Genomic DNA, 10,285 nt, shown 5'->3' with positions numbered 1-10,285 from the left:
CTTTTTAATGTATTGAAGAATTTTAATAACCCATGGTGCGAAGCCATTAAGAAAACTTTAAATCAATGTGGATTGACATATATATGGTATCAAAACACAATAAACATACCCTGGTTAAAATCTAAAGTATACAATATTTTATTAGACCAATTTAAGCAATCATGGTATAGTGAGGTACATAATTCTCCAAAAGGTTTAAATTATAGGATTTTTAAAAACTCACTGGATTTTGAAAAGTATTTATTGATTTTGCCAACACAATTATGTAAGAAATATTGTAACTTTAGAACTGGTAATGCTAAATTACCTATTGAGATAGGTAGATGGTTTAATATTCCTAGAGAAAACAGAATTTGTAAACTATGTACCTGCAATGAAATTGGGGATGAATTTCACTACCTTTTCAAATGTACTGATGTATATATATCCAATTCAAGGGTTAGATGTTTACCAAAATATTTCATAACAAATCCAAATGTTGTAAAATTTGAAAAACTGTTTAATATCACAAACATAAACCAACTTACCAATATTTGTAAACTATTAGATACTATATTTGAGAGAGTTAGCTCTCTTGGTTAAATTATATCTGTTATCCCTTCATCATGCATGTACCATTGATTTTCATTTATTATATATATTGTAGTTTGTACATACTGTACATATGTTTTTTCTCTTCACTGTAAATTCAGTTATGAGAATAAAGTTCATTGTCATTGTACACGTGCAATTAATTAAGCTTCATTAACTTAAGTTGGTTAAATCATTGTCCGTGTCATTATGTCGCATCCGACCAGTGCTTAATTATGCCCGGTTTCCGTGGTGCTAATCGGATGAGAGTCGTTTGGTCATCCCCCCTAGATGGGGCACCAGCCCACCGAAGGTTAATGTCAGCTTGGTGGACTGAGACAATGTAGATAAAGTGCTTTATCTATAGTGCACAACACACAAAATAAATTGACAACAGTGGGGTTGAACCAACGACCTTTTGGTTACTGGCCAAACCTTAGCCGAAGGTGTAAACAAAAAAGTAAAATATGGTCCCTTTTAAGTTAATAACTATTAATCCAAGCCAATCCTTGAACACTTATAAAAATTGTATAAATTTGTATTCAAAAGGTTTATTCCAATAATACTTCTTTATATATTTTACTCGGATTACTCTATACTGTCGACATATCAAATTAAAACAAAATGAAATTCATTTTCAATATCGGAACAAAATTTACAAAAACGTCTTTCCTTTGGTACAATCGTATGTCGTCCACTTTCAATTGCAAGTCTAAGAGATGACAATTTAATTCTTACAATGTGTTTCTTATATGTAGAATGTATTAATTTTGTTAAATAATTTAATATTGTAATAAAAACTGATCAATAATATGTTTGTAAAAAAAAACATCGAGATGTGGAATAAAATGATCAATGTAGATCAATTTAAAAAAAAATATTTTTAATTACACTAATTACAACCCAATTTTCAGCAAGTGCAAAAGACAATATGTACTCATTGTAAAACATTTTGTAACAGGACTGCAAAATACAATTCTGACTTTGTAATAATTTGAACCAAAATTTGAATATTCTAAACATCCGTATAATTTTCATAGGTAGCCTCCCATTTTCAAAATATATAATTGCAGTATTTGCATAGAAACGGTATGAATTTATAATATGTACATTTTCCAGTGTCTTTGTCTGTGATTGCAATATACGAATTAAATTCGTAACGTATACTTCAATAAATTAGTGACAAAAAAGACGCAATGTCTGGCGCAAGGGGGGGGGGGGGGGGTATATAAATATACGAAATAAAAAAAGCATATACTAAAGTTAATTATTTAATATTTTTCTTCCAATTTCTGAAAAGTATCTGATTATTTAAGGATAAAGGGAACATTCTATAAATATTATGAAGTGATAATTTTGGTCGGGCGGGATTAAATCCAATACAAGAAGGCTACTTTATACCTTACTTAAATAATAACATTATGCATATAAAATAAGGAAATAAAGGGTGAGGTCAGACAATATAGGGAGAACTACACGTCAGCAACGAGGTTGAGTTTTATGTACATGTATTTATTCTACTATTTTTAATATTAAAATAATAGACTCGAATTTTTGGGCTTTAATACCGATAAATCGGAAGAGTACTGTCTTTTGTTTTATATATTTTTAACATCATTGGTACTTGAAGTTTACCAATTTGTTTTTTTTTTCAATTAAGCTTCGCTAATTATTAATCAACGAAAATTCCTCAAAAGATCCCGGAATTCATCTGGATTTTTCGGATTTTATAATCTTGCGCGTGTGCAGTACATTCATGCTAAGGGAATCTATAGTTTATGTTTCCACAATACCATATTTCCGTGAATAAACTCAGAAACAATACACATACGTGTACATTTTCATTCGAATTTTGCCTTATATTCTGTTGTTATAATTATATATCTATGATTTCTTATGAGAGAAATTATAAAATAACAATTATACATATCAACTTAGTGCTTACTCAATTTTGTCTTCGTGCATGATGTCAAAAAAAAAAAATAATTGATTCCATGCCAAAAAAATTCACATTGTATTTCTTAGGAGAGTGAAGATAGAATGTTTTATCGTTAAAATGATAAATGTCTAATGGACCTGGTTTTACGATAGAATGCGTTCCGTGAATTGTGTCTGTAGCAAAGAAAATACGAGTACGTTGGTGAAAAGGTGTTGAATTCTTCGATTATATGGATTAGAATTTTAGATGAAAGGTATTTACAGTCTCAAAAAGGTTTCTTAGGATTTTGACTAATTTTCAACGCAGCTTCAATTTTCTGTTACATTACGGGTATATGGGAGCAGAGACATATGCTATTTATGTCTCTGATGGGAGGCATTCTAACTGTGGCGAGGGCCTTTTCCGAGACACAGTTAGATTATTCTAACTAAAAAAATGTACTGAAATTAATAGCATTATTGTAGGCTTATAGCTTTGTTATTTAGATGTCAACAATACGGTGTGTCGATGTATCTATTTCGTATATGTCCTATATGCATTGTCAACCCGTGCACGCACGGGTCAAAGTCTAGTGCAATTGATGATCCCAAAGGATTGATTTACAGGCATGTTGCATCGTTTTTTAAAGGGGGCAGACTCATCCAAAAAATCTTGACAAGCATAAAAAGGAAAATTCTTTAAATCATGAAAATCCTTATCCGTGTGTTGGTTACTGGAAGGGGGTAGCATAGTACATATATGCCTTCAATTTCACTGTTCGTTTTCTTTTATTTACTACAATTTTTCCACGTGGTCTTAAAAGGGGGAGGGACAACTGGATAATTTACAGATGTAAAAAAAAAAAAAACAAACAAACAAAAAACCTATTGTCAATCTTAATCCAGGTAAAAGAAGGAAGGTGCGCGTGTTAATATTGTTAATTGTCCCATAAAAATAATTTATTATTAAATGTTAAATTATTATATTATTATCATTAATTAAATTGAAGTTAAATTTTCACAAAAAAGGGGAAGTCAATTAAAATTCAATTTTCTAAATGAAAATAAAGATAAAGTTTTGTTGTGAAAAAAGAGGACACCCCCCATATTCCGATCAGCTGTCCGAATAATATTGTGATCGAGTTAACTTTCGCTCCTTTCTTCCGGTCCTCGGTGGCGAATACACAAGATTGTTTACTTGTGGTTGTAAAATCTTACTCCATCGCCAAAATGATCGTGTTCCAAGATCTCATTACAGGTTTGAGACTTACATTATTCATTTTTCTTCTCATGTAGGTTAAAAACGAGGTGTTTTAAGTCGTATTTTTAGAGAAAAATGAATCCGGTCCGAGCCAGTTTGTTGTGGAGAATGTACGTCGGCTGTTGCCATTGATTCCTTGTATTAAAACTTTAGGAAAATGAACCGTTTGGATTATGATCAGTGAAATTCTAAATATTTGTTTATGTGTTTTCCATATTACAGACATTTTAAATACCTTATGAGTCCAACTGGACTCAAAATATGACTGAAAAATACATAGTGATTTATAGTGATGTCACGATTGTCATTTGAGAATATTTGTCTGTGTAACTAAAAAGGAGATGTTGAAATAAGTGAAAATTGTTTAGTTTAACTATAGGAAGAAAGTTTTTTTTAACAGATAAAGATGAAACGTATAACTATTCAAGCATTGTTTATTTTTATATATTGTACCTGGGTACTAAGGAGTGGAATGTTTTTAAATATAAGGAGTGTCTCAAATCTGTTACAGTGTTAATGTATATAAGTTGAATTAGTAAGTACATGTATTTGGGATTATACAGTGGTTTATTTTACCCATTGGTAACTACAATATTAGTACATACTAAGTTGGGAAACAATATCGTCATAATGAAGCAAATTGGGAATTTTCTATAGCAGTATCCAAGGGCTGCTGACTTGTTTCATACAGTTGGCTTTATATTGATAATGTAAGGTGTCCACCTTTTTTTTTCTTTTTTCTTTTTTGAGACCAAAACTGAAAGTTGATGTCATTCAACCTCCAACTTTATTTAAGATTTGTATATCCAGACAGTGTAATTTTAAGTGGAATCTCCCTTCTAGCACCCCTACTTTTTCACCCCTCCCCCTTCCTCTTGAGAACTCTGACTGTGACCCCACTGTCTGCTAGGCTATATAATAATTATATAGCCTAATATTAATTATATTATAATTAACATTAAGTTTAACCTGACTATATTATATTTCTGTTTTGAATATATAGAAGGATAATGGCAACAGAAAAAGGAAAAGCTATTGTTCATTGTAGTTGCTGTTGATGAGTTGCCACCTTGAACATGGCGTGTGAATAACATACTTAATATATAAATCAAAGAATGTCATTTTCTTGCTTTGAATTTAGCCTTACAAATGAAAAGTTGCATTGATTCATTGAATTGATTTTGTCCATGTTGACAGCTATTTGAAGCGGAAAGTAAAGTGTATAACCATGATAAAGGCATTTTATCTAAAATTGCAGTTATTTACTTTCAGGAGATGAGCTTTTTACCGATGCTTTCAAATTCAGCATCAAAGATGATTTTTTCTATGAAGTAGAGGGAAAAGTAAGTGTATAGGTTACAGTGCATGGTCTAATTTTTTGACAGTATCAAAATAACTTTTTAAACAAACCATTTATCTTGAGGAGTTATCTTGAGGAGTTATATACTTAAGCTTATTTACACCTGCAGAATCTGTCTCCTTTCAAAGGTAGAAATTTTTTTAAAATAAAAAATAATTACTTTATGTTTGGAAAAGGGAAGCAGTTGGTTTCGTTTTGTTTTGGGCAGGAAATTTTAGTAGATAAACAAAATTCGTATCTATAGGACAGGGTTGGTATGAGGGTAGAAATAGAGGACTAAGTACTAAAACATATACTTTGGATTCTCCTGACAGATTGTCACAGAAGACAGAGGAGCTGGTAATGTGGACATTGGCGGTAACCCTTCAGCTGAGGGAGGGGATGATGATGGTGGCGTTGACGAGGATGCCAACAAAGTGAGTGGATGCAACATTGTCCTGGCCAGTAAAATGCAGCCAACGCAGTTTGACAAGAAAAGCTATCAGGTGTACCTTAAGGATTACATGAAAGCGTAAGTGAGACAGGAAAAGGGGGGAGGGGTACTTGCATTTGCGCTAAAAAAATCTCTTACTAAAATGTTTGACATATCTAGTTTACAATGGATTGAATGTCACCATTAAAGTTCAGAAATATTTTGCCGTTTGATGTTTTGTACAAGATAACAAATATTATTGCATTGGAATTGATTTTGTAAAAGAAGTCAAAGATTTAAAAATGAAATAGTCTGAATGTGTTGAGACCTATTAGGTAACATGACTGTAATTTCTTCAACAATTTTTTTTCGTAGACTTAAAGCAAAAATCACCGAAACTAAAGGTCAGGAAGCTGCCGATGCTTTTGCCAAGAAAGCACAGACATGTGTGAAAGAAGTCTTGGGAAACTTTAAAAACTATGATTTTTATCTTGGTAAGTGTTCTACACTGGAAAATCTTGATGGGAATTATTATTTAATGTAGCCAATATTTTAAAAATGATGTAAATGTCAAGAAACAAGGAATCATTAGAGTTGGTACATGATCAGATATGACATAGAATGTTAAAGGTGTTGGATTTAAGTTTGTACCCAACTGTAATGATCATGCTATTAAAGGATGAGTCCTTATTACTTGTATGTTTTGACTAGTTAAGATGACAAGTCGTAAACACTCTTTAAAAAGTGGATGAAGAAATAAGAGGTATTTTGACGTTCAGTATTAGGTAACTAGTTTAGCCACTAAATCCAGTAAAATCGAAGCTGGGCTCTTGCTGAGTTGAATATGTCAATAAATTGGCCGATAACAAAAAGACTGGATTACATCAATTTGATTTCTTAACTATTATTTTGTTAGAATGGTTCTGTAGGAATGGTTCTGTAGAATGGTATTGGTAATGATAAACCACCACTAATAGCCATTATTCACATACATAGAATAGTGGTCGCAATCGGTGGAATATAATGGTCAAGAATAGCATGAAAAATCAATCACAATGTGATGGAAATTTTCTCTGTTAATCTTGTACACAATTTCAGCAATTTTTAAATGTGGACGTAAAATTCAATTTTTGATGTCCTATATGTTGTGTATGTTTAATTGTTACAGGTGAGAGCCAAAACCCAGACGGACATGTTGCTTTACTTGACTACAGAGAGGACGGAATCACACCCTACATGCTGTTCTTTAAAGATGGAATCAAAGAGGAGAAATATGTAAGAATCCAGAGTCATGTTAAAGCTAAACTAGGTGTACATATGTAAGAATCCAGAGTCATGTTAAGCCTAAACTAGGTGTACATATGTAAGAATCCATAGTCATGTTAAGCCTAAACTAGGTGTACATATGTAAGAATCCAGAGTCATGTTAAACCTAAACTAGGTGTGCATATGTAAGAATCCATAGTCATGTTAAGCCTAAACTAGGTGTGCATATGTAAGAATCCATAGTCATGTTAAGCCTAAACTGGGTGTACATATGTAAGAATCCATAGTCATGTTAAAGCTAAACTAGGTGTACGTATGTAAGAATCCAGAGTCATGTTAAGCCTAAACTAGGTGTACATATGTAAGAATCCATAGTCGTGTTAAAGCTAAACTAGGTGTACATATGTAAGAATCCATAGTCATGTTAAAGCTAAACTAGGTGTACGTATGTAAGAAACTATATGAGCTGTGTGGTCTACCGATCTGGAATTTAAGAGTTCGGTTTCGGTTAAAAGTATAGCTAACATGTATAAATGGCTGCCAGTTGATGTTTAAAAGTGTGGGGACATTTTAAATTCCTATCAGTCAATTGAAAAGAAGATATACTATCAGACTGACAATACTGTGAGATGTAAAGGACTTAAACTTGCTTTGAAGGCAGGGATTAGCTCCCTTGAACAATTCATAGTATAATAGAAATAGAAGTATGGTATTACAGCATATGATAACCTGTTCTCTTGATAACAACAAGTTTCTAATACTGATTTGTATGACAAATTATCTTTGTGTATCAGACATACATTTTTAAAATACTGTAGATTCCTTATTTTACGCGAGTACTTAATTCCACGATCCAACGGTTTTGCATCAAAACACGGAATGAAAAATCACGAACAGCGAATTTTTTTTATCATGATTTCAAATAGTTTACATCTGCCCGATATGCTTCTCGCGATTTTACGTGGATAATAATTCCTTGTGTTTAATTAGGAATTTACAGTCAATATAACCAAGTTAAGCATGTATTAATTGACCTTTTTCTTGTCTTTACAGTGATCAAGTTCTCATTAGGAATTAAAAACAATAACACTAACAGAATTCTTGTGAAATGATCATCAACCATCACAATTTTGGGACATTCATCAAAACTACAAACAACAGTGACAAACTCTACACTACTGATTTTGGACATACATTTTATTAATGTTTCTGCTTCTCTCTGCCGTTAGTGACTTCACAGACCGAGTCTTGCGACAGTGTTAATTCCTGTTGTATTTATTGGTTGTCCTGGTTCTACATTACATTGTTTGAAGACTTGGAACCCCTCTGTGATACTCTCTAATTCAGTGGACTGTTATTTAAAGAAAGCATGTAAGGAAAGTCAATTGGTGAAGCTGCAATAAGAGGAATATGATTATATAATAAAATTTTTAAAAAATAACGTTTTGTGTGTTCTTTTTGCAAAATGAAATTTTTGTGATTTTGGTGGTGATGTTTAATAAGCTTTTATATGGGCTCTACTAAACAGAATTATCCAAAGAAAAGAAAAAAAATTGTTGTATATCCATGCCTTGGGGCTTATCCCGCTTTTGATCTCAATGTCACTTTTCTACTGCATTACATTTCTTTTGTAGAAGCAAAACTGACAAAAAATAAAACGGCTTCATAGGCGTGTTAAAATTGCATGTATACGGTATAAACTCTTTATTAATGTCCTTGGTTCAGGGTACATGTGGGAATGGTTCTGATCTGTACCAAGATTATTTTAGAAAAACTGTCTTACTGACCAATATAGGTCCACAAAATATGGTAATGTTTATAGTGCAGATACATCAACTGAAAAAAAATATTTTTTTGGATGTGTTGCATTAAATTAGGGCCCCAAAGTTATGATCAATCTGTTGGTCCATTCTGATATCACTTGTTCAGGGCTCACTTATCTCACTTTTGCCTATAATCTTGCTCGTACTTCATCCACAGAGTGCCTTTATGTAAAAGGGTATGCAGTAACCTTGAGCCAAATTTCTAGATATAAGGTTAATAAGGTCAACAGAATTATGCACAAATTCTTGATCATATATTCTCTCTCCTTGGTTCAATCTGGCTAATACTTCACCCACAGAATGCCTCAGTGAAAGGGATGAGCAGTGATCCTGAAACAAGTTTCTAGGTCAAGGTCATATTAGAGAACATGCAAAATATCATTTTCAGAGCATATACACACACACGCACACAATGTATTACACATCTGGCTCATACTTCACATGAACAGCTTTTGGGTTAATGGTGTGTAGTGACCTTGAACCACGTTTCTAGGTCATGTGAATGTCATAACTGACCTCCTTAAAATCCAGTTTTGGACCATAAATTCTCTGCCATTTGCTTTATCTTATTAAGATTAAACCAAAAGAATGTCAGTTTGTAAGAGGTGTTCAGTGAGCTTGAATCTTCAAGTTCCATGCCATCTGGAAAATTTCTAAGTCAGAGGTTAAGGGCAAAGCAAAATCCTGTGAAAATTTATGCTTTTCAGTCTAATGTCCATTACACTAGCGGACCTTTGAGATAGCCACCATCTCAACGATATCTTGACTTAGTAGTAAGTATGTTCAAACTAAACCCCGCCCCCTCCCCCCCTCAAACACCAGAAAACTGAGTCACTGGCCTGAACAACAGGTTCAAAGCAAAGGTTTTTTTTAAGAGGACTCGATGCTCGTTGGCAAAGACTATATCAATATTTTGTTGAAAAGTCCAGGGAAAAAGTTCAAAATCTAAAAAAAAATGTTTTATTTTTATTAAAACTAAACAATAGTTGACAATCATTAATTCTTGGTAGATCTGATGAGTAGTCTGTTGACCACTCAGCCTCTTGAAAACGGAAACTGGGTCATCAAAAGTAACCGCAAGACCACGTTGACCTATATATGTCTCTGGTTCACTACTTCCTCCGTCATCACAAAATACTTGACTGTCTAGAGCAGTTTAGGAAATGCCCCAATTATAGAACACAGAGAAATCGGCGAGAAAGTAACACATATATATTATGTGCTTATAAATATATACAAGTAGCTTTGCGCCAAGTAATATTTACATAATCTGAGTCATTTCTTATTTACTAGTTTTGTTTTTAGGAAGCTTACAGGAAACTGTTAATTAATCAAGAAAATGTACGTGTTTTCCTTCGATGTTCTTCCGGTTATAAAGGTAGATTTGTAATGTATCAAATTGTACATGATTTGGCGTGCATAATTTTACAGCAAGCTTTGTAAACAAAAAAATTAATGTCAAATTATGTAAAGTCGAGTTGAATATGGTCTAATATTAGTGTTGCACTGATTTATCTAAAATATGATATACGTGCAGTTTTGCATATTAACGTGTTGCCGATCGAGTGAGGGATTTGGTACATGAACAAACTCTCGTCTTTCAGAATTATCAGTTTAATAGATCAAAAGTCAATACCATTTTTTTTTTTAATCAAAAAAGCGTATTGTTGAATTAA

The 10,285-nt window shown here is 32.6% G+C and overlaps 1 protein-coding gene across 1 annotated transcript; it reads left to right on the top strand.

Moving 5' to 3' along the window:
* The first annotated feature begins 3,613 nt into the window (after positions 1–3,613).
* On the top strand, positions 3,614–8,227 carry LOC128180392 (translationally-controlled tumor protein homolog). Its single transcript, XM_052848480.1, has 6 exons — positions 3,614–3,745; positions 5,021–5,091; positions 5,423–5,619; positions 5,896–6,014; positions 6,689–6,795; positions 7,840–8,227. The coding sequence occupies exons 1-6, from the start codon at positions 3,718–3,720 to the stop codon at positions 7,840–7,842; spliced, it is 525 nt and encodes a 174-aa protein (XP_052704440.1). The 5' UTR covers positions 3,614–3,717; the 3' UTR covers positions 7,843–8,227.
* The last annotated feature ends 2,058 nt before the right edge of the window (positions 8,228–10,285 follow it).

Source organism: Crassostrea angulata, chromosome 4 (assembly GCF_025612915.1).
Source record: "Crassostrea angulata isolate pt1a10 chromosome 4, ASM2561291v2, whole genome shotgun sequence".
Taxonomy (NCBI): domain Eukaryota; kingdom Metazoa; phylum Mollusca; class Bivalvia; order Ostreida; family Ostreidae; genus Magallana; species Magallana angulata.
The sequence above is the reverse complement of the archived record's forward strand: the minus strand, read 5'-3'. Positions and strand labels throughout refer to the sequence as shown.

Bases quoted from the DNA above. Each gene is read 5' to 3' on its own strand.
- LOC128180392 (XM_052848480.1), top strand. From the start codon at position 3,718: ATGATCGTGTTCCAAGATCTCATTACAG. The intron at 5,620-5,895 runs GTAAGTGAGACA...TTTTTTTCGTAG, and splicing joins CTTAAGGATTACATGAAAGC to ACTTAAAGCAAAAATCACCG. The intron at 6,015-6,688 runs GTAAGTGTTCTA...TAATTGTTACAG, and splicing joins AAACTATGATTTTTATCTTG to GTGAGAGCCAAAACCCAGAC.